Source organism: Lynx rufus, unplaced genomic scaffold, assembly GCF_022079265.1.
Source record: "Lynx rufus isolate CCGP_SWC_20201006 ecotype Redwood Valley unplaced genomic scaffold, mLynRuf1.p SCAF_1, whole genome shotgun sequence".
Lineage (NCBI taxonomy): Eukaryota > Metazoa > Chordata > Mammalia > Carnivora > Felidae > Lynx > Lynx rufus.
The window spans coordinates 111,007,773-111,032,702 of record NW_025814823.1 but is presented as its reverse complement, the minus strand read 5'-3'; the positions used below and the strand labels follow the sequence as shown (position 1 = coordinate 111,032,702).

General features: G+C 39.6%; 1 protein-coding gene across 3 annotated transcripts; it reads left to right on the top strand.

Annotated features, from left to right (window-relative positions):
* The first annotated feature begins 840 nt into the window (after window positions 1-840).
* PPP2CA (protein phosphatase 2 catalytic subunit alpha) lies at window positions 841-24,930 on the top strand. Of its 3 annotated transcripts, none has more exons than XM_047084704.1 (7): window positions 841-1,166; window positions 16,463-16,672; window positions 20,490-20,663; window positions 21,463-21,552; window positions 22,070-22,231; window positions 23,295-23,413; window positions 24,176-24,930. In XM_047084704.1, exons 1-7 carry the CDS (start codon window positions 1,065-1,067, stop codon window positions 24,246-24,248), a joined length of 930 nt encoding a protein of 309 aa, XP_046940660.1. In that variant the 5' UTR covers window positions 841-1,064; the 3' UTR covers window positions 24,249-24,930. The 3 variants fall into 3 exon arrangements, with proteins under 3 accessions (XP_046940660.1, XP_046940665.1, XP_046940668.1); XM_047084709.1 differs by lacking the exon at window positions 841-1,166 and adding an exon at window positions 1,399-1,494; XM_047084712.1 differs by lacking the exon at window positions 841-1,166 and adding an exon at window positions 1,410-1,549.

The window sequence follows — 24,930 nt, the reverse complement described above, 5'->3', positions numbered from 1 at the left end:
GTGGGGGGCGAAGGAGTTCCTCATTCTCCGGAGGAACCAGAGTGGGAGGAAGGCGCACACCTGGGGAGAAGGCGACAATGGGCGAGGCTGCGCGAGGCTTGTGGAAGCTAGGATCGAGGTCCTAAACTTAGAGAAAAGCCTAAGGCTCGGGCGCAGGCATCACGGCCGACAGGCACCTAGGCCCAAAGACAGGTGTGTGCCCAAGGAATCAGGTGCACTGCGCCGCGCTCCCAGGGCAGACACACCCTCCTCCGCCCACGAGTGACCTAATTACAAGGTGCCTGCCGCGCCCAGAGGCGGAGGTGGCCACTCCAAAGAGGCTACCACTTGGCACCCGTTCCCGCCCTCAAAGACTTAGGAATCCCATACCATTCCAGCGCACCGTGAGGTCACAATTCTAGTTTCTGTAACCTGAGTACAAACGCGGGGCGAAGCGCAGAACTGTCTCACCTTAGAGAAAAAGCTCGGACTAGCAGGTTCTCCTCAACCTCCCAAGCCCCAGACTGCGCCTGCGCTAAACAGGCGCCCGCGCCGCGCAGGACTTTGTGCTCTGGAATTAGCCCAGTTTCCTGCTGCAAGCATCGCGCTGGTTCGGACTCGGTCCTCTCTTCCCCGCCCCCCCCTCCCTTCTGGACCACCACACCCTAAAAGCGAAGGTGCCTCAGTTACCAGCCGGCTACGTTGCGCCTGCGCCGTGGCCCCTGGTTGCCGCCCCCCCCACTCTGGCCTGGCGGCGGACCGGGGTTGGCTCTGCAGTTGCGCAGCTCTTGTCCCGGCCCTTCTACCCCGCCGCACCCCGCCGCCTCCTGACGCCGCGCGTGATGTCACCACGCCGGTGGCCGCCATTACAGAGAGCCGAGCTCCAGGACTAGATCGAGCGGAGGAGGACAGCGGCCGGCGGCCGGGTACTTCAGGAAGAACTCGCTGGTTCGCGCTAGCGCCGAGCAGCCGCCAGTAGCCACACAAGTACCCCGGGAACCGGCGGCGGCGTGTGCGTGTGGCCCGTGTGCGGGCGGCGGCGCGGGAGTAGCGCGGAGCGGCAGCCGGTTCGGGCGGGTGGCATCATGGACGAGAAGGTGTTCACCAAGGAGCTGGACCAGTGGATCGAGCAGCTCAATGAGTGCAAGCAGCTGTCCGAGTCCCAGGTCAAGAGCCTCTGCGAGAAGGTGAGCTTCTCTCCGGTTGCAGGAGCCGCCGCGGGCCGAGCCCACCGAGAAGGAGGCGGCTGTGGGGAGAGTGCAACATGGCGGAGGCCGTCGGCCCGGGCCCCCCGAGCCTCCCAGACCGGCGCCCGGCGCGGCCCGGCGGCGGCTCCCGGGCGACCCGGCGCCCCCTGCCTCCTGCGCAGGGATTGGTTGTCGCCGCCACCGCCGCCTAAAATGGCGCCGTTCACCCGACTCCAGGGCTTACGAGCCTCCAGCTTCGGTGCCGGGAAATGTGGCTGGGGGAGCAGAGACCCTGTGTGTTAGGGTCGGGCACGGTTTTGAGATGGATGTAAGAGGACTTGGGTTCTAAGGTCTGGGAAGGAGGTCTGTGACTCTACTGTGAGGTGGGTCAGAGGCTTTTTACTTGTACTCGGGCCTAACTCTTCGGTCCAGAGCTGTCCAGAGGATCCTCCAAAGGCAGGCTCGTAGGTTACATACCAAGACCTGTCTAAAGGTCACACAGCTTTAGCACTATTCTCGGTGGTTTGTGCTAAACTCATTGAGCAATCTTTGACAGAGACTTAAAAATGTCTGTTATAAAAATTTTTAAATATACCTCTAACCTAATTTCTGCGAAGGTCGTGGTGGTAGATGGAGGGAGGAGTACAACTTATTTTTCATAGTTGGAACAAATGGAGAATTTGGTGAGTCATACTACATAAGGAGCTTTCGGATTGGAAATCAAGTGTCAATTTAATCTATGATTTATATGCTGACTCAAATTGGGTAACTGAAACCCTTCTGTAAACTGAACGTACTTGGCATTTTGCCATCTATTTTTAAAATGAACAGCGTAAATTTAAAGCAGCAAATTTTGTATCCCAGCTCTTTGTTTGAAAACTTGTTGATATTTTTATGGGTTTAAGTCATGGTAGTAATAATAACGATAGCTGTACATTGAGCTTTTATTGTGTCCCATACATTGTGCGTAGCGTTTAAATATTTTTCAGATGTTGTAAATGGAATGCTGTAGTTGCTTTAGTAAGTCGATTTTAAATTACCTAATTCCGTTTTGGTTTTCCCTAGGGGTTGGGGAAACAGGTAGTCTATTTAACTATTAACTGTGTCGTGTTTTTGAAGTCTTAGATGTCAGCTTTCTAATGTATAGAAAATGCTTATCTCTCCTATAAATAGTTTCACTCTTCTTGTCAAAATTAACTTTGCAGCATTTCATTTTAGTACAGAATTGCAGAATACCATATTCACATTTTGTGTTAGTGTAGAGAGTTATTAGAGAGCAATTATGCTGACTCGTTTGTGGTTTTGATGGGAAAATTGGGTTCATGAGTTTGATGTATTTGCTTCTAAAGTAGGCTTTTTCAGAAATGCTGTAAATAAGTGCAATTTAAATGAGTCAAATTCAGATTTATTTATCCTAAGCCTGAACAACTCTCCTACTAGTTGATGAGGTGGCACATTACCTATTGGAGCTCAGTTTTACTGTTAGCAATGTATTGAGTCTTTTGTTCCTCTTTTACCCTTAATTTTCTTTCATCAAATGAGAATGGTGTATGTAGTAAGGATTTAGAAATAGGCTTCTGAAACTTATTGTATATTGTCGGGTCTTAATTTCTAGGTGCTGTAAGTGATGATTTTAATGATTTTTAAAGATCAGTACTTCATATAAAGACATTGAGTCAGCAGTTGGCTAGATGACTAGTCATTTGTGTAGAAAACATTGAAAGAGAGGTAATGATGTAATTGAAAGACCACTGGACTTCAAGTTAGACCTGGACACTAGTCCTCTTTCTGCCACAGAGTAATTGTGACTGACCTTGGGACAACCACTTAGTCCATATTTTCCTGTCTGTAAACTAAAGACTTAAAAACAGATGTTCCAGGGACCCTTCTACTATGAAATTATATAATCCAATTTAGATGCATACATTGTGTTTAAATATTAAATATCTAATGACTATTCAAGATTGCTAACTTTTATGAAAGAAGTGAAAAGCAATGAAGTATAATCATGCTTATTCTCGGGGAACCTAAATCTAGTTGGAAAACAGTAGTAGATGAACCAGGGAAGTAGTGGGTTTGTGTTAGAGACCATAGGAGATAATACTGGGGGCTAAGGTTGGTTATCAAAAGCTTGATAATTTGGTAAATGTTGATTCTTGTCCACAATTTTGTAAAACTAAGATATAGTGAGATTAAACAATTTATACTTAGATCCCCACTGGTTATCCAGTGTGGCCAGGTATTTGTTCTTAGAGTCAAAAAGATGGAAATAATGTTTGAAGTTAAGTTTCCAAAAAATGGGTCCTTTGAGGGGGAATATTATACAGTCTTAATACTCTTTTTAACTTGTAAATATTTCAACTTCTGGAAGTATATTAATTTTGCAAACTAAATTAACTTAAAGGCAGCTATTTAGGCATATGAAATGAGTTAGGATGCATGACTTGAAATGATTTTTTGTACCAGAAAAGTTAACACAAAAGTTCTCTTTTCACTATTAATTGACTAGCCAAAGCACATATAGTGAAAGCTACATATTTAGAAAATCTTAAGGGAAACATGTTTACATTAGTACAGTAGTTTTTAATTTCCTTTTAAAGAAAAAATTCTTGTTGGAGACAGGTACTTGGTAGTAGTTGATCATTTCTTTCATTATAAGAAGGAAAAATAATTTGAAAGCCTTCCATCTTCCTGAGCATGCCTGATCTGAATGAAATATTTAAATGGTAAAGAAAGAAGTATACCATTAGAGGTTATGGTGATTAAAAAATCCAGAGTCCGTTATTGTAGTATCCCATCAGCAATTAACAGTGGATGTTCAAAATGCAGAGAATCCAGGTGTGTATTAATTAGACAAAGGTGAATATGGTTTTTATGCAATTGACTAGTTAAGGTTTTTTCCCCCCAAAATGTGATCAAGGCTTATATCAAAACCAAGATGATTGTGTGAATTATACTTTATCATTTTGGGAATCATAATTTTAGTTGATTGCTGAAAAATTTGTGGTGAGTGAATGCAGTGTTGTCTTAAGTACACTTCTATAGTCAGTAACATTACTACATTTGTATGACTGGACTGGTATGTTTCCATTTACAGATTGGAAGAAGTAAATAGTATCAACTTGCTTTTGCATTAACTACAGTAAACACTCTTTTATTATGTGGCTTCAGCAGTGGTTTAATTTAGGTATGATTTTTGGCTTTGTGTTGTCAGGTCTTACCAAACTTGTGGAGAATGTTGTTTGATAGCCAGTTTTTTTTTTTTTTTCCCCTCTTTCCCCAAAGGAGTTCTTTACCTAGGTATGCTATTTTCCATTGCTGTGCAAACACTATAAATAAAATGCAGTCATTAAGTCTTCACATTTGTTACATGAGTATGGGAAAAAGCAAACCCTTCTAAACTGGATGAGCTGCAAGATATTTGATCAAGGTTAAATTTCTATATGAAGTGGCTGATACATTTTTATGAGTCTGTATGTGTGCTTAATTTAAAAGGTTGTTTGGCTCATTTCCATAAAAGTAATTTGAATATTGAAAACAAATGGGGGGAAAGCATGATGCAGAATATTATTTTCATCATATTTTCACATATACAGTTCTCTTAAGTTTATGAGACATTTATTATCTTCAGTTATAGATAGAAACCAGAGACTCAGAAAGGTACAGTGACTTCAGGGGCTAAAGTGGGATTGCATAGGCTTATGGATTCTGCGCCCAGTGTTCTAGTCTTGCTTCACGGCCTTCCTCCCCTCTCTTTTCTTAGGGAGTGTTAATAATGAAAGACGGAGGTGAATTGGGGTCAAATTGTATTGTAGAATCAGCAGCTCTGTAAAATAAAACATTATTTTTATTCTAATTGCTCAAAGGCTTCCTATTCATGTCACACACTGTTGTCTCACTTTGTCCTGGAGGAAGAAACAGTAATAATTCTTCAATTTTGGATGTGGCTAACTGCATTTTCCCCTCACATACCGTTAGTGAGAAGAAAATGCCAGCTCATTTTCTGTGTATCCTCAGTGCAAATCATGATCTAGAAGGTGAAATCTAAAATATTCCAGGAAAGCATAAGTGACCTTTATATTGTACACTACGCTTGTAAAATCACTACAGCTTGTAAAATCCCTTTTTATCATAGCTTCCACAGTCAGACCTATTTGTGCCTTTTGTGTGTTTCGTGATCTCCCAGGCATGAAGCAGTAATGCACTTGGTTTTGGGTTGACTTACTGAGGAAACATTGAAAAGGTGAACAGTCCTACTATTCAGACACACAAGTCCCCTGACTCCCCTTTTATTTTCTCTGTCAGAGCCAAGAATTCTCTCTGCAAATATTGGCAGGTGAAACCCATGCTGTAGAAAGCATGATAGGCACTGGAGAAGTGTATGTAATAATTGTAACATGGGTCAGGTGTCTCTCTACCACCCCCACCCCCACTTTGTATGGCAGCAGATATTGCTGGTGGTGGTGTAAGTCATTTGTCAGTTATTTGTGGAGTATTTGTTTAGTTTGGAGGAGATGTACAAGGAAAGCCAGGAGACATTAGGTTTGGATTGAGGTAATGGTAGGGGGAGGGTCTTTTTTAAAGGTACTGAGAAGGGAGGGAAAGTTAAGTGTGACAGAGAATCCCTTGTTTTACTTTTTTGACCCATCTCTCGTTTCTTTTTTTCTTTACTTATTTCTCATTACCATCTTTGCCTGAAAAAACCTTAAACCTGCACTCTCCTACACAAGTGAGCTATGAATTGGACTAGAACTATTAAGGGGAAAGATTTTGTTTTTGTTGTTTTAAATACCTTTTCTTTCACCTTCTGGAGCAGAGGTGGTAGAGGAGGCTCAAGTAGAGAGAGGTCTGGCTGCCAGTAAATGGGGGATTGGTTCTGAAAGAATTGTAAAGAGCAATCTGGAATTAACTGATTAATTTCTTAATGTTACAAAGTTACTGTTGCCTCCTTACATATTGGTGTAGCATTTAGAATGGATGAACAAGGCAGTGACAGAAATGTGTGTGTCTGAATCTGGGTATTTTCAGGGTGCCTGGGTGGCTCAGTTGGTTGAGCATCCAACTCTTAATTTTGGCTCAGGTCATGATCCCAGGTTCTTGGGATCAAGCTCCTCAGCAGGCTCCTGCTCTGCTGCCCCCCTCCCTCACTCGTGGGAACACTCTCAAATAAAAATGAATCTGAATTATTTTCTAAAGTGTATATGACCAGTTGGCCAGTCACTCTGGTACTCCCATGTCCTTACCTCCGCTTTAGTCATTTAGTTACTACAGATGGGAGTATGGCTGATGTTGAGGGGGCTGAAAGAAGACTGAGAACCTCTTTCTAGAGTGCTCCTGGGAAACTTTTCATTTACTTAACTAGAGATGTGTAATAAGTGTAATTCACAAGACTGTCGCATGTCAGTGATGCTATGTGACGGTGTACGTTTGGTTTTGGAATTCATTCAGTCAAAATTTATTAAGCCTCCATTATATGTGTTATTCATTTTCACTGTTTAGCTTTGTCTAAATAGCATTATTTTAGGGATGTTAGTTCATTGCTCTAATAGTACAGTTTCATGTTAGTCAGGAGGTTGAGTTTGTAGTAAATTCTATAGATAGGAAAGGTTTTAGAACGTGTTAATAGTGATCAAGTGAATTTTATTTCTTTGCCACCCATTGTTTGTCAGCTGAGAGTATTTCCCCACTACCTGTTTCTGTTGGGTGGCTCTGACTTAATGAAAAGGCTTAAGAATTGCTTTCGTAAAATTTTAGTGATAGAAGGAACCTTAAAGACCATTTAGGCCAAGTCACCTGGTACAGATGAAGGAGCCCAGAGTGGCTGAATATTGTCCATATGGAGTGTTGTGGTGAGAATTTTTAAACAACTACATATATACCAACATTTCTCTGTTTAGTAGGTTGTATATATTTTTTCCCCTTTGCAGGCATGATTGGGAATGTTTAATTCGTGCATATGTGTAGGTTGGTTAGTAAAGACCTGGGCCAGTGTGTTGGATGGGAAACATAGGGTCTCTGAAGAAAATGAATGTCCATATTCTTCAGTGGTCATTGAAGAATATGGACATTCATTCTCTTCAAAGATACAGATGATTATTTGACAGAGATGGAAAAACATCAGCCTATGTAGTATTTTCTTTTAATATAATTTTAGAATTTTCCCTAATCCCTGACCTTTTTCTTCTGGTTAGACACTAATCAAATAGTAACTACTGGTTCCTAGAACATTACATGGAGGGGTATAGTACTTTTCTAGTATAATCACACTGATAGTGTGTATACAGTATAATCATACAGAAGACCAAAATGTTTCATAAACTAGAGGCATCTCTTCGGAATAAAGAAAAGGCAAATAATATGAAGAAAGATTATGATAATTAACTCAAAATTTATTTGCTTCCACAGCTACTGGTATCTCCTATATTATCTATCACACGAAAATAAAAATCTGTCCATATATACTAGTTTGTCATGAACCTTAATTTTTTTTTTTGCAGTTATGAAAATCCGGGAAACCTTCCATTTATCTTTCATAAAAGCAGTATGAAACAAAATAAAATTCTCTTAGAGTATTGAAAAAATTTATTTTTTCTTGCGAATTTACTTTTTTAAAAAGTCTTCAAATGGGGGTGCCTGGGTGGCTCTCAGTTAAGAGTCTGACTCTATTTTTTTAATGTTTGTTTATTTTTGAGAGAGAGAGAGCATGGGCACACATGTGGGGGAGGGGCAGAGAGAGAGGGAGATGCAGAATCCCAAGGAGGCTCCGGGCTCTGAGCTATCTGCACAAAGCCAAATGCAGGGCTTGAACTCACAAACTGTGAGAGCGTGACCTGAACCGAAGTCAGATGCTTAACTGAGCCACCCAGGCTCTCAAAACATCCACTCTTGATACTGGCTCAGGTCATGATCGCACTGTTGTAAAATCGAGCCCTGCGTTGAGCTCCCTGTGCTGGGCACAGAGCCTGCTTGAGATTCTCTCCCTCTCCCTCTGCCCCCTCCCCCACTCTTTCTCAAAATAAATAAACATTTAAAAAAAATAAACCTTCAAATGTTTTTAATTCTGAAACTAAAAAGTAAAATTCAAAAATTAATTACTGCATTTTTTTCAGCTTTGCTTCTCTTATGCCTTTATGGCTATATTGGTAGAAGAAATACTCAACTATGATTAAAGTATTGAATGTTTAATTTTTTTTTTTAATTTTTTCTTTTTTTTTTTTTTTCAACGTTTATTTATTTTTTTTGGGACAGAGAGAGACAGAGCATGAACAGGGGAGGAGCAGAGAGAGAGGGAGACACAGAATCGGAAACAGGCTCCAGGCTCTGAGCCATCAGCCCAGAGCCTGACGCGGGGCTCGAACTCATGGACCGTGAGATCGTGACCTGGCTGAAGTCGGACGCTTAACCGACTGCGCCACCCAGGCGCCCCTTGAATGTTTAATTTATGTGAAGTAGAGTTCCAGTGAACATTTGAATTAATAACCAGATTTTTAATAGAAAAATATCTAAGAGCATTATCTAGCTCTCTATCAATAGATATTCAGAGAATTTGTGTGGACAGTCTGTATAAGAGAAAAATAACTGGTAATAAATAAACATGGAATAAAAAGTTTGAATTCCAAAATGAAGAGTGCTAGTTAAATCACAATGTAGCATTTTATATTTTAAGTAGATGGGAATAGGTGCATTCTTCCATTTATTATTGTATACAAGTTGGGCATAATTGAGCTTTATATAGTACATATGTAACAAAAAATGTTCGTATATTTAACTCTGTAGTTCCATAATTGAAAATTTCCTGAAAGTAAATTAAATAAACAATACATGTATAAATCTGTTTGGGAATATATTATACAGCAGTTTAAAGTGATCGCTATAATGCTATAGGACATTGGGTTCATGAATATGAACTTAAAATTTTTTTTTAATGTTTTTATTTTATTTCTGAGAGAGAGAGAGGCAGAGTGTGAGCAGGGCAGGGCAGAGAGTGAGGGAGACGCAGAATCTGAAGCGGGCTCCAGGCTCTGAGCTGTCCGGACAGAGCCTGACGTGGGGCTTGAACTCCCGGACTGTGAGATGATGACGCGAGCCAAAGTCAGATGCTGAACCCACTGAGCCACCCAGGCGCCCCATGAATATGAACTTTAGTACACAAATTGAGATGTTAGCCAATTTGAAGCATGAAGTCTGTTTTTGAGTAGTTTTTGGTGTGGTAGGATTAAGACTGCCACAATCTATTAACATTTTAATGTTCTCAAGTCTTCTCATATAAAGAATTTTTACATAGTTGCAATCATTCTGCATGTTTAAATGTTTGCTTGGTTTAATAAGAAAAATGAATTAATATAGTCCATGACTTTTTCGACAGTACATGTTAAATAGAAATTATACTGCTATTGTGTGCCCTTAAGGAAATTAATATATAAATGGTTGGCGAATCATTGTTGGTTCCTGTTTTTCTTTTTTCTTTTTACTTGTCTTCCTTGAAATATCTTGACTTGAATGATTTGTGGAGTCTAATTTAAATTTGCTTTGGGGCATCTGGGTAGTTTAGTCACTTGAATGTCCAACTCTTGATTTCAGCTCAGGTCATGGTCTTGTGGTTTGTGGAATCAAGCTTCGCTTCAGGCTCTGTGCTGGCATTGCGGAGCCTGCTCAGGATTCTCTCTTTTCTTCCTCCCCCACTTGCACACTTGATGCTCTCTCTCTCTCACAATAATAAATAAACATTTTTTTTAAGTATTTCTTATTTTAAAATTTAGGGTTTTTTTTTTTTTTTGTAATTTCATGTTATTATGGTGGTTAGGGATAGCCCCATATGCCAAGAAACCAGATTGTTTTTACAGTAATTTGAAAAATAAACTTTTAAGGTTTCTGAATTTGAACTCAGAATACAGAGAGGACATTGATAATAAATTAATGCTCCTAAAGATTTCTTTTCTTCAAGTGGATCTCCAAATTCTTTTAATTTAGGACAGTAGAACATGTTAACTTTTCACGGTTAAGTTCTTATTACTGGATTACCCTATTCTAGTTTTAATCTTGTTCTAGGAAGGTTTTGTTTATTTTTGTTTTTTTTAAGGTTTATTTATTTTGAGAGAGAAAGTAGGCCCGCTCAAATGGGGGAGAGGCAGAGAGAGGAGGAGAGAGAATCCCCTTCTCTGGGGTTTCACAGCAGGCTCAGTGCTGTTAACATGGACCAGGAGATTATGACCTGAGCCAAAATCAAGAGTCTGACGCTTTAATCGACTGAGCCACCCACGCGCCCCATTCTAGGAAGTTTAAGATCACCTCTTTTTTCCTTAAATTCACTGATTTCAGTCTTTGCCATTTGACTGAAATTCAGTGGGGTTCCAATAAATTAAAAAATCAATATGATGCTAATTAAACTATTTTTAAAAACTTTAATTTTCTTTCAGTTGTTTATTAGCTGAGCCTCTTGAAGCTTTGGAAAAGTGTTTTAGGGAAGCAAAAAAAGTTTGGGGGGGTATGTCTTTTGCTTTTGTTTCTGGGCCTAATTCAGGTGATATGAGGCTTTAAATTATAGGAATCAATATCAGAAAGTGAAAAGATAGTTATTAAATGTATAAATATCTCTAATGTTAATTAAGTTGCTTTGTAAATCTGGTTCTCCCATTTACTTTGAGTATAGGCTAGAGAGTTGAAGTTGTATAGCTACCTTAGAAACTGATGGTTGGTTAAAAAAGAAAAAAAAGCAAAGAAAAATTGATGGTGAAGGCCTGCAGGTTCTAAAGGTGACTGATTAGAGGTCTCATTAGGTGATCCATAGAGGGGTTTGGTTAGGTGCTTCTGAAGGTAGAAAGGCCTGACTCCATGTGATAGCACAACTTCTCATTTTTTTTTTTTCTGTGATTAGTTTTTCCTGACTGCAAAATAATCCTCATTGAGAACCACTGCAACTTTTATTGTTCTGGTGATAGTGTATTTTGGTGTAGTTATCATCTTAGAGGTGAGTTGAGGTTAAAAAAAAACAACAAACTATACTTAAATTCTTTGTAAGCTTGAATTTTTATTGTTAAAATATACTTAATAGTTGGCTTGATGGCATCTGATACATAATACTCTTTTCTGCAGGATTTAATTATAATTGTTCTAGTCTGAAATTTGGTAGGAAAGGAAGGAGTTTGGGCTTTCCCAGATTTAGAAGTTTAAAAGTTCACTTAATACAGTGTCCTTTCCCTTTTAGAGGATAAGTTGGTAACATAAAGAGAAGCTAGCTGTTAAATATGTTAATAGGTCCACCTCATGGTATCTTTCAGGAAAAGTGTATATGTACACAAGATAGATTGTTAGAAAAGCAGGCTGCTGAATAATACTTTTTTAATGTTTATTTAATTTTTGAGAGAGCGCAAACGGGGGAGGAGCAGAGAGTGGGAGAAACAGAATCCAAAGCCCACTCCAGGCTCTGGTCTGTCAGCACAGAGCCTGATGCAGAGATGAGGAGGTGAACTGTGAGATCATGACCTGAGGCAAAGTCGGATGCTTAACTGACTGAGTCACCCAGAATGCCCCAATACTCTTACTAGTTTAAAAATGCAAAGGAAAATGAGTATGTTTTTGTAAGCATATAATATGTATGCAAAATTTGTAAATAAGGTTTGAAAGGATGTACATCAGGATACTGTTGATGGTTACTTTGCCCAAGGGGAGTGAGATTGTGGAGAGTGGTCAAAGGGGACATTTAGGGTTTTTTTTTTGTTTTTTGGGGTCTTAAATTTTATTTTCTTGTTTATTTATTTTTAGAGCATGCACTCGCGAGGTAGGGGTGGAGAGAGAATCTTAAGCAGGCTGCATGCTCGGTGTGGGGGCTCGATCCCTCGACCCTGGGGTCCCTTTGACCCTGGGGTCGTGACCTGAGCCGAAAGCAAGACTCAGAAGCTCAACCGAGTCACCCGAAGGGAACGTTCCCAAATTCCCAAAGGAACATTTAGTTTTATCTGCTCCAGAGTATTTTTTCCAAAGATTGTCACTATGACCTTCACAGTTTTAAAAGTAAAAGTAAAGATACATTGTTGATGATTGTGATTTGCTGAAATTGAGATAAAAGGAACAAATAGCATTTAGGTTTAAATGTTCATTTTAGGATTTGAATGGAAATTTTGAGTAGGTTGTTATAAGGACATGAGGCAGTCATGAGTGGCAACTTTTTATTTTTCATACAGGGAATAGCCTTGTGGGTAAGCAAGTGTCAAGGGATGTATTTTGGAATGTAACTTCTTACAGAATTGTAAGATTTGTACAGTTCTGACCATCTGTTTTATTATGTCGTTGTCCTTTTAAAACTTCTGAATAACTTGCAAGTTTTTTTGAAGTAGGACCTATCATTTCATTTGCAGCTATTTTCCTTACCATGTGCCAGGTGCTAAAAACACTGGACATGGTATTAATCCCAAACAGACTTATTCATGGAATATAACTAGTGAAATTCTGCCTTTTAGTAATAATAAATCATGGGAGATTGGAATTACCCTAGCGATTTGGATTCTATATATTTTTTAAGAAATATCACTCTTTGAGACGCAGTGGTCTACGTTTTAAAATGTTAGGGGCAACTGGGTGGCTCATTCTATTGAGCATCTGACTTCGGCTTAGGTCATGATCTCGTGGTTCATGAGTTTGAGCCCTGACCTGGAGCCTGCCTCAGATTCTGTGTCTCCCTGTCTCTCTCTGCCTCTCCCCCACTCTTGCCCTGTCTCTCTCTCTCAAAAATAAATAAACTTTAAAATAAGCTTTTTAAATAAAATGTTAGATCAAATGAATGATTAATTTTTGGATGTCAGTGGTTGGTCATTGTCTTGAAATAGGCTCCCCAAGTGTTTGAAAACTTGAAAATAAGGGTTCTTGAACTTTGTTGTACCTAAGAAAGCACTGGAATAGAGTGAGGAGGGGAGACTAAAAAATTATTGATGCTTGGATCCCACTCACAAAGATTCTGGCTTAATTGAAGGAGGAGTAGCCTTGGCACCTGGATTTTTATTTTATTTTTTTCAAAGAGCTTCTCAAGTGTTTTTTTTTTTTTTTTAATGTTTGTATATTTTTGAGAGAGCGAGAGTTGGGGAGGGGCAGAGAGAGAGAAAGACACAAAATCCGAAGCAGGCTCCAGGCTCTGAGCTGTCAGCGCAGAGCCCAAAGCAGGGCTCAAACTCAAGAACCTCCAGATCATGACCTGAGCTGAAGTCAGACGTTTAACGGACAGACTGAGTCACCCAGGCTCCCGTCTCAAGTGATTTTTTTAAATTATTTATTTTGAGAGAGTGTGTGAGCCAGGGGGAGGGAGGAGAGAGGGAGAGAGTGTATCCTAAGCAGGCTCCTTGCTGTCAGCACAGAGTCCAATGAGGGCTTGATCTCATGAACTGAGATCATGACCTCAAGCTGAAATCTAGAGTTGGATGCTTAATCCACTGAGCCACCCAGGTACCCTCAGGTGTTAGTTAGCTAGTTAGTTATTTATTGTGTTTATTTTTTTTGAGAGAGAGAGAGTGTGAGTGGGAGAGGTGGAGGGGAGGGACGGGGGACACAGAATCTGAAGCAGGTTCCGGGCTCCAAGCTATCAGCACAGAGCCTGACTCGGGGCTTGAACCCACAAGCCGTGAGATCACAGCCTGAGCTGAAGTCATCAGCCACTTAACCGACTGAGCCACCCAGGCCCCCCTCCCCCTGCCCCCAGGTGATTTTTAATGTGTGGCTAAGGTTGCATACCACTGCCTTAAAACCAGTCCTTGTTACTCTTGGTTGTCTCTCAAAATGTAATGAGCAATTAAGTTAGCAACAGTTCTCTCACCTTTATGTTCTCGTGTTGGCTTCCCTCACCCAGCCTCCCACTGTACATTCTGGAACACCATTCATAGTGCTAGCTGTACAGAGAAGAAAATGCTCAATAAATGTTGAGTGTCTGAGGTAAATACTTTAAACCCATTCTCAGAATAAATTTCTTTTACCTTCTTGGCTTAACTGAAACCTGGCTCTTGTCAGGAAATTGTGTATTTCTCTAATAGCCTTCCCAGATAAATGGATGGATGCTGCTTTCCTCTAGCATAGAATTCCCTGTTTTTCAGGTTTCTGTTTTCTACCAAATACCCAAGCACCTTTCCTTACTACTGTTGCCTATTATTTCTTCATTCTTCAGAGAACTTGGTACCGGTTTCTAGGCATGTACTTCTGATGTTGTTCTGAGAGACATCCATGTTTTTCCCTCAAGATGACCTCTCTAAGAGTACCCCAGTTTAAGTTCTTGATTCATTAAAAAAAATACACATTGGGGCGCCTGGGTGGCGCAGTCGGTTAAGCGTCCGACTTCAGCCAGGTCACGATCTTGCGTTCCGTGAGTTCGAGCCCCGCGTCAGGCTCTGGGCTGATGGCTCAGAGCCTGGAGCCTGTTTCCGATTCTGTGTCTCCCTCTCTCTCTGCCCCTCCCCCGTTCATGCTCTGTCTCTCTCTGTCCCAAAAATAAATAAAGGTTGAAAAAAAAAAAAAATTAAAAAAAAAAAAAAATACACATTAAGTGCCTTTTACATCTCAGACATTTTTCTAACAAGGTGCTGTGTACATGATGGTGAATTGAAGGAATCTAGTGAACATTTTAAACTCTTAACTTTCACAGTTGCCTGGAAAATAGATTAGAGTCAGGAAACATGGAAGCAGGGAGTTCAGTATGGAGGCTAGCACAGTAATCCAGGTGAGGTAGGTAATGGTGGCTTGGACCAGGGTAGTGGCAAAAAAAAAAACATAAAAGCTGATTGATTTGCGGTATGTTTTGGAGGGAGACTAGACCAGACTTGTGATGGATTGGTCGCTGAATACTAGTAGCCTTTAAGCTCTACTCTGTCTCAGATATCCACATGTCTAGCCCTACCTCTGAAATCATAAATTCACTTATCAGGTTTTCTGACAGGGAATCTTTGTTCTAATACTACTTTAATTAGACTTGTTCTTCAGTCTATGTCCTATTTCCCCTCTACATTTTGTACCTGGGGTGACCAACTGTCATGGTTTACCTGAGCACAACTGAGGCATCTCTTGGGATGCCAGACTTTGAGTGCTGAAACCAGCGTAATTCGGTCATCCTACACCTACCTGTCTTCCCTCTTGTCTACTCTTGTGGGGTATGCTTCAGTCCTGTTAGTCTTTTCCTGAGAATTGATACACATGATTGCATCTTGTCTGTTTTGGACCTTGTCCCATTTCCTACTCCTGTCCCCTTTCGATAACTAACTCCTGCCAATTCCTTGGACCTCAGGCAGTTTTCCTAGCTTTCCCAGTGTTTGTGATCCTGAAACACTCCTGCTTACTCTAGCATGTCTTAGCACTTGGCCTGATCATTTTGTCTGCCTCTCTTGCTCCACTGTGCTTTTATAGGCTGTCATGTTTGTTGTGATGTCTTACCCACCATTTACTCTTTCCCTTTCTTTTCACCACTTAACACAGCCAGTACTTTGTTACTTGTTTACTTGTTTGTGGTCCTCTGCCCCCAGTGACCTATCTTGTACACTATGCCCCCAGTGGCTAGGACAGGGCCTGGCACGTAGTATCACTCAGATGGTTGAGCAAATGAACGAACGATTGACTCCCAGTGCGCTTTAGTTTTGGGGATATGATAAATGATTAATAATAAATGTGTGTTGAATGACTGATAGGATCTCTGTTGAGTGAAATGTTATGCTGCCCTTAAAAGTAATGTTTGAATTTGTGATTACATGGGGGAATGCATATACTACCAAACAATTTTATAAAAACCACGTATATTGAATAGTTAACAATTATAAAACAAAACGTTTATCTTTTGGTATAAAGAATATAAAAATACATGCAAAATTTTCGTGTTTCAAAAAAAAAAAAAAAGGTCAAGCGGAAATTAGAAACTTTTCCTCATAGCCTGTAATCTTGAAGTGCTGGCATATTTTAATTAGACATTAAAGCTAAGGAAATAGGTACCTGAATGTCTTGTTCCACTTTCATTAATCTTATATGGCTGCTAATAATAATCTGTTTAGCATGTAATTAGATAGTAACTGCTTGGCATAAAAACTGATAGTGATGAGAAGAATAGAACTGTGCATCTTGATACATGTTTTTTTCCTCTAAGTGTCAGGAGTCAGATAGCAAATAGATGGAATCTGGCCATATCTTGCCCTTTTATGTTAATGGGATTACCAGTGCCCACATTTTCATCTTCTACGGAGTCTGCCCCTTATGCTACATTAAGTGTAAATAACATATCTTTGGTATCTTTGTTAATGTTTCATGCCAAATGTATTGGTTTCTTTTTTCTCCATCCGTAGGCTAAAGAAATCCTGACAAAAGAATCCAACGTGCAAGAGGTTCGATGTCCAGTCACCGTCTGTGGAGATGTGCATGGGCAATTTCATGATCTTATGGAACTGTTTAGAATTGGTGGCAAATCACCAGATACGAACTACTTGTTTATGGGAGATTATGTTGACAGAGGATATTACTCAGTTGAAACCGTTACTCTGCTTGTAGCTCTTAAGGTAATTTCTGTTTTGTTTTGGCATTTTGTACTGGGTGAGACAGTCTTGAATGTTCTTTTTTTCCTCAGTAATTTGTGATTTTCTTTGAATGTTCAGTTTTAGGATAAAACTCCATATTTAGGAACGCACGTATTCAGGTTTGGGGCTTAAAAATCACAGGTCTGTCTTCATTCTGAATAAGGGGATGGTACAGAATAAAAGTAAAAAGGTTATTATGCAGGTTATTTGAAAAATGTTAGAGGGCTGGTCAAATAGAAACGTAACTTTAGTTAATCGGGATGCGGAGAAGTAACATAATTATCTTGCTAGATGCTTTTGAAATAAAATATACTAAATGTCAGAATGTTTACATCTTTTGACACAGTAATCCTATAATTAGACTTTTACTGAAGAAGAAATTCAAGAGGAAAAGAGCTTCATTTGCTTGAAAACCTTAACGGTGACATTATTTTTAATACCAGAAAAAGAAGATCTAAAAAGCCAACAAAAGTGAATATCTAAATTAAGATTTATCTCAGTGGAATAGTTTGCAGCCATTAAAACTTGACAATCTAGAAAAGCAAGTTGCGTTATACCAGTTGTAGCTTTGTGAAATATACAAAGATCTGAAAGTGACAACAGTGGTAGAATGGTCGATAGCTTTTAGAATGGCAGGCTTCTGTCTTCCTCTAGGAAGTATGACTTTACTTTTAGGAGAGATTCTATTAAAGAACATTCACATTGGGAACTAGAATGTATTATGCTAAGGGAAATAGAGAAAGACAAGTATTGTATGATTTCACTCATGGGGAATCTAACAAACAGATGAACATGGGGAAGGGAAGGAAAAATAAGATAACCAAGAGGGAGGCAAACCATAAGAGACTTAAATATAGAGAACAAACCAAGGGTTGCTGGAAGAGCTGTGAGTGGTAGGGTGGGCTAAGTGGGTGATGGGCATTAAGGAGGGTACTTGTTGGGATGAGCATTGGGTATTATATGTAAATGATGAATTGCTAAATTCTGAAAAAGCTATATGTTAATTAACTTGGATTTAAATAAATAAGGGGGAAAAAGAACATTCACAGTGATAAAATGGCTGCCAGAAACTTATAATATTGGGGAAGTGGTAAAATGTAGTTTTGGCAAGAGCTGAATTGTAGGCAATTAATACAATGTATGTGTTTATGTAGCTACTAGTCTGAATCATGTAATGTGCTACAAAACATTTTTGGAGGATAGTATGTTCCGCATCTGTAAAATGAAGCAGTTAGATTAAATGTTGGATTAAAAATTTATGATGACTCTAGATACTGTGGAAACAACCTTGCAAACTAATCTGTACGCAAAGCCCAGGATGAATCCCAGTGCTCAGAGGAGGAATGAATATGCTGCCTTTAAGAATTCATATTTGCGGGGCACCTGTCAGTGGGTTCAGCGTCCGAATTTGGCTCAGGTCATGATCTCACAGTTGTGAGTTCGAGCCCCGCATTGGGCCCTGCACTCATAGTGTGGAACCTGCTTGGGATTCTCCCTCCCCCTCTCTTTTTGCCTCCCTCCCACTCAAATAATTCATATTTGAAGGTTGTGGGACTGAATTGTGCTACATGCCCTTCCCCCAGCCCCTTTCATACGTTGAAGTCTTAACCCCCAGTACCTCAGAATGTGACTGTATTTGGTGATAGGACCTTAAACAGGTAATTAAAGGGAAGTGAGGTCATTTGGGTGAGCCCTAATTCAGTATGACTAGTGTCCATGTAAGAAGACATTAGGACACAGATACAAAGTGAAAATGATCAGACATGTGGAGAAGATGACCATTTGTTAGCCATGTAGACAGGCCTTCAGACTAATCACACTTTGATCTGGATTTCCAGCCTCCAGAACTGTGAGGAAATAAATTTCTGTTGTTTAAGCTGCCCATTTGTTGTACATTGCACACAAATTGTGGAGTCGGGGGAAGGAAACTTCAGCAGGTGATGCTTGGACAGTTGGATTATCCGTATGCAAAAAAAAAAAAAAAAAAGACTTAGATACCTCATACCGTACAAATGAATCAAAATCAGAGACCTAAATGTAAGAGCTAAAGCTTTGATGCTTCTAGAATAAAACATAGGATAAAATATTCGTAACCCTGGGTTAGGCAGTCATTTCCAAGATAGGATAAGAAAAGCATAGTCCGTTAAAAAATTATTTTTTAATTTTTTAATGTTTGTTTATTTTTGAGAGAGAGAGAGACAGAGGCAGAGTATGAGCCGAGGAGGGGCAGAAAGAGGGAGACACAGAATCAGAAGCAGGCTCCAGGCCCTGAGCCGTCAGCACAGAGTCCAATGCGGGGCTCGAACCCACGAACTGTGAGATCATGACCTTAGCTGAAGTTGGACACTTAACTGACTGAGCCACCCAGGCGCACCCCCCCCCCAAAGGAAATTATTAAATTGGACTTCATCAAAATTAAGAGTTTTTGTTTTTCAAAAGACATCAGTAAGAAAAAAAAAATTGCGTTCATATAATAAAAATGCATTCTAATTCAATAAGACGAAAAGGGACAAAACACTCAGATATTTCACCCGAGAAGATAAATAGTAGAAAAGCACATGAAAAGATGTTCAAAACCATTAATCATGGAAATGTAAATTAAAGTCATAATCACACTCATTAGAGTGACTATTATCAATAATAATGCTGATAATATCAAGTGTTAGTTTATGGAGAGATTAGAACCTTCATACACCAACCATTTTGAAAAATAGTTTGGCAGTTTCTCAAAAAATTAAGCATACTTGTACCCATAACACCAAGCCATTATAGTGAACTGAGAATATACCCAAGAGAAATGAAAGTGTATTATAACTTTTTTTAAAGTTTTATTTGTTTTGAGAGCAAGAGGCAGAGAATGAATCCCAAGCACTGTCAGTGCAGAGCCCAGCATGGGGTTTGAACCCACGAACCATGAGATCATGACCTGAGCCAAAACCAAGAGTGGGGTGCTCAACCAAATAAGCCACCCAGGTGCCCCAAGTAGATTGTAACTTTGTACAAAAACTTCATGGAAGATGATCATAGCAACATTTCCATAATACTCAAAAGCTGTAAACCTGGATCCCAGTATTCATCCTATTGGTAAATAAAGAAGCAAAATGTGGTATAATAGCCATACAAGGGAATACTGTACAGCAATAAAAAAACAGAATAATCCACTGATTCATACACAGATGAGCCTCAGAGATATTCTGATGAGTGTATGAGGCCAGACACACAAAAAAGTATTATTCCACTTTAAGAAATTTCCACAAAAAGCAAATCTCAAAAGACAAAGTTAAGTCAGTGGTTGGGAGTAGGAGTTGGACAGCCTATGGCTGATATTTTTGGACTGGTGGAAAGGTTCTAAAATGATTGTGATGGTTTTTGTATAACTGTAAATTTACCAAAAGTCATCTAACTGTAGACAGAAATTTCATGATTGGAATATTACAGCTGATGATTATGTTTTGTGTAAAAGTTGGTAGTCGTAGGAGTTTGATTTTAATTGAGATAGGCTTTGCTAACTGTAGACAGAAATTTCATGATTGGAATATTACAGCTGATAATTATGTTTTGTGTAAAAGTTGGTAGTCGTAGGAGTTTGATTTTAATTGAGATAGGCTTTGCTGATACTCCATGGTCAAATAACTATAGATGTGGGATTTGGGATTTCATTTTACTGTGGTGTGGGGGCATGGGGTCCCCCCCCACCACTACCAAAATTGGAACTCTGGATTTTCTTGTAGAGTTTGCTGAACTGTCATTTGGTTTTTGAAAGAGCCAGGTGTTCATATGTTTTGTTTTCTCATTTTAGGTTCGTTACCGTGAGCGCATCACCATTCTTCGAGGAAATCATGAGAGCAGACAGATCACACAAGTATATGGTTTCTATGATGAGTGTTTAAGGAAATACGGAAATGCAAATGTTTGGAAATATTTCACAGATCTTTTTGACTATCTTCCTCTTACAGCCTTGGTGGATGGGCAGGTATGTAGGTCTTACTAAAAGTTACGTTGCTGCTTATTTTCAAGAATCTGCTTTCTTTTTTTTTTTAATTTTTTTTTTTTAATGTTTATTTATTTTTGAGACAGAGAGAGACAGAGCATGAACCGAGTGTCAGAGAGAGGGAGACACAGAATCTGAAACAGGCTCCAGGCTCTGAGCTGTCAGCACAGAGCCCGACGCGGGGCTTGAACTCACTGACCGTGAGATCATGACCTTAGCCGAAGTCGGCCGCTTAACTGACTGAGCCACTCAGGCGCCCCAAGAATCTGCTTTCTTAATGTTTAGGGCCAGTCATTTTTCCACCTTCACATCCCTTTTAGACTTCTAAAGTACCTTCTTTGTATCAAGCATTGACTGAACTGTTAAGTTGGGACCACAGGGATAGAAGATGTAACCCATCCATCCTCTCAAGTTGTTTCTGGACAAGTCTTGAAGATGTAATTAGCTATTTACTCACCAGGTAGAGAAGTGCACAGAAGAAATTGCAAGAAAATTCTATGAGAAGGAAGGTAGTCTGTGGTGAGGGTAAGGTCAGAGAAATGTTTCTTTGGAGGAGCTGATTGAAGTGGAGTCTAGCTGTAGTAGCAATGATTTATCAGGAAGAAAGGGAGTATGTTCAATAGTTGAGAGTGGGCTGGAAGAAAGACTGACCCTGCAGATACAAGCCTGGTTCTGGCAGAACACAGAAACCCCAGTGGGACGAAGTGATGTGGGCTGACCGAATCCAGAATGTGTGAATTTTTTTCTATATGAGGTTAACATTATAAACCACTCTTTTCAGATATTCTGTCTACATGGCGGCCTGTCACCATCCATAGATACACTGGATCACATCAGAGCACTTGATCGCCTACAAGAAGTTCCTCATGAGGTATTGACTCTTACTTGGTAGAGAGAGGGAAAATTTAATTGTAACTTAATTTCTTTTATGTATTCTCTACATTAATGCTTAAAAATGACCCCATGTGGTACGAACAGCAACTTCATTCTTCAGAAGAAGCTAATATTAAGAAGCCTGCCAAGATAACAGTGCCTTTGGGACTGGCCTTAGAATCTGGGTAGTTGTCTTCAGAGCTCTCCTTTCATTACTGGACTATACTGCCTAATGTTGAAATTTGCATACTATAGGTAGGTTAGTAACTCATTAGGGTTTGTTGCTCTTGGGGCTCATTGATGTAGGATATACTTCTAAAAACATCTGGAAATAGTTTCTTACTTTCTTGACACACATATTTGACTTTAAAGCAGACCTTAAGCTTTTTAAAGCAAATATCACTCAAAAAATGTGACTTTGTAGGGTGCTGCTTCTGATGAACTACTCAAATCGTTTTTGCAAGAGGCTGTTTAAAACTTAACTTGCAATAAACAAAACAAAACTTGCTTTTTAGGGTCCAATGTGTGACTTGCTGTGGTCAGATCCAGATGATCGTGGTGGTTGGGGTATATCACCTCGAGGAGCTGGTTACACCTTTGGGCAAGACATTTCTGAAACATTTAATCATGCCAATGGCCTCACATTGGTGTCTAGAGCTCACCAGCTGGTGATGGAGGTATGTTCTCCTCTTTGAAACCTGATTTGCTTTTTATGTATTTTTAAAAAATGTTTATTTACTTATTTTGATAGAGGGCATGAGCATGGGATGGGCAGAGAGAGGAGGGGGGAGAGAGAAATCCCAAACAGGCTCTTTGCTCGAACTCATGAATTGTGAGATCGTGACCTGAGCCAAAATCAAGAGTCTGACACTTAATGGACTGAGCCACCCAGGCGCCCCCTTATTTGTTTTTTTAAGTAAACTTAAGGAAGATCTTAGGGATGGATTTTGGGTTTGTTTTTTTTTTTTTGGAAGGGGATAGGTCAGTTAGTGATATTAATGATGAGAATATTCCATGTGTTCCTTCCAATAAATTTGCCTGAGCCTTTTCAGTAGATGCACACTAGAATTAAAATCTCAAGCTTTTGATCACAGTGAATTTCATAGTTGACATACTTTCAGAGATGTCTTTAATGACTGGGTAGTGCTTGGGATTTTAGAGTGGGAAAGTAAGATTCAGGGAACAGGAGAGGAGGGAATGTAGCATTTTATGGTTTCAATTCTGTTTATTTCATGTATTTAACAGGTAAATGTAAGGAGGGGAGATTGAGATGAAATAGAAAAATGTTCACTGGTCCTTTGGATGGTAGAATTATAGGTGATTTTAAAGAAGAAACCAAAGGGGAAATGGGCTAAGTTCTTAGTATAGAACATTGATTAGCATACTTATAATATTAGGGGCCTATTTAGATTAATACTAAGTGGTTGTTATAAAAGTATGACTTTGCTAGAGATATGGAAAGATATTTGTGTACAATACTTAAAACATAACTCACGTATTCAGATGGACTTCGACAAAATGAGGCTGGAGATCCTAGAGGCCTATTTTCTTTGTACCTGGTCAGTGACCAACGTGGGGACCTTCACCTATGACTAAGAATTAATATGGTATTAAATTAGCCAGAAACAAAACATTAGTATTCTTCAAGCCTTGTGGGAAGGGGAGATCTTTTTTCTCTCTTGAGTCATATTTAATTGTAAATAAGGGAGTAAAATAGGTTTTTATTACTTTTCCTTGTAGGGGTATAACTGGTGCCATGACCGGAATGTAGTAACAATTTTCAGTGCTCCAAACTATTGTTATCGTTGTGGTAATCAAGCTGCAATCATGGAACTTGATGATACTCTAAAATACTCTTTGTAAGTATTTACACCGGAGTAGATGGCTGCCATTACAGTTGAGTCAAATTGTATAGTTTGAATGGGGGGGGTGGTGTGTAAGAATTGAAGGGTTCATGCTAAATTCAGATTCCAATTTGATTTTTGTTTCCTTTTTTTTTAATGTTTATTTATTATGGAGGGGGGAGGGGCAGAGAGACTCCCAAGCAGGCTCTGCACTGTCAGCACAGAGCCCGATGCGGAGTTTGATTGCACAAACCATGAGATCGTGACCTGAGCTGAAACCCAAGAGTCGGGAGTTTGACTGAGTCCCTCAGGGCATCTTTATGTTTCCTTTTGAACAGACCTGTGATATGTTGAAACACATCAACAGAAACCTGGTACTGTATAGATTCTGATGTGTGAATTATTAGGATTTTAACTTTTAAACACTTGTTTTAAATGTGGAATTCATAAAATATATCCTGAGGTTAGATTACAAATACAGTACATTGGGCTCTTTAAATTTTATTTATTCAGTGGAACCCCCCTTTCATATAATCTTAGAAGGAACTCTGATATGTAAAAATTCTATCTGAAGTTGCATCAGCTCTTCGAGGAGGTGTGCCACTACAAGACTCTTATTAAATGCACTGTTAGGCTGCAATTAAGGTTTTCTTCCATTAAGGCAAGCTTAAATCATACAGGAAAAAAATTATAAAGTCTGAAAGAATAATGTTCTTGATTTTGATTGTCGGTACATTGGTAACGTGCCATATAAACAAACATGTTTTGTTTTTTCAGCTTGCAGTTTGACCCAGCACCTCGCAGAGGCGAGCCACATGTTACTCGTCGTACCCCAGACTACTTCCTGTAATGAAATTTTAAACTTGTACAGTATTGCCATGAACCATATATTGACCTAATGGAAATGGGAAGAGCAACAGTAACTCCAAAGTGTCAGAGAATAGTTAACATTCAAAAAACTTGTTTTCACACGGACCAAAAGATGTGCCATATAAAAATACAGAGCCTCTTGTCATCAACAGCCGTGACCACTTTAGAATGAACCAGTTCATTGCATGCTGAAGCGACATTGTTGGTCAAGAAACCAGTTTCTGGCATAGCGCTATTTGTAGTTACTTTTGCTTTCTCTGAGAGACTGCAGATAATAAGATGTAAACATTAACACCTCGTGAATACAATTTAACTTCCATTTAGCTATAGCTTTACTCAGCATGACTGTAGATAAGGATAGCAGCAAACAATCATTGGAGCTTAATGAACATTTTTAAAATAAGTACCAAGGCCTCCCCTCTACTTGTGAGTTTTGAAATCGTTTTGTTTATTTTCAGGGATACCGTTTAATTTAATTGTATGATTTGTCTGCACTCAGTTTCTTTCCCTTCTCAAATCTCAGCCTCATGTCGTTCTTTGTTATTGTCAGAACCTGGTGAGTTGTTTTGAACAGAACTGTTTTCCCCCCCTCCTATAAGACGATGTTACTGCACAAGAGCACTGCAGTGTTTTTCATAATAAACTTGTGAACTAAGAACTGA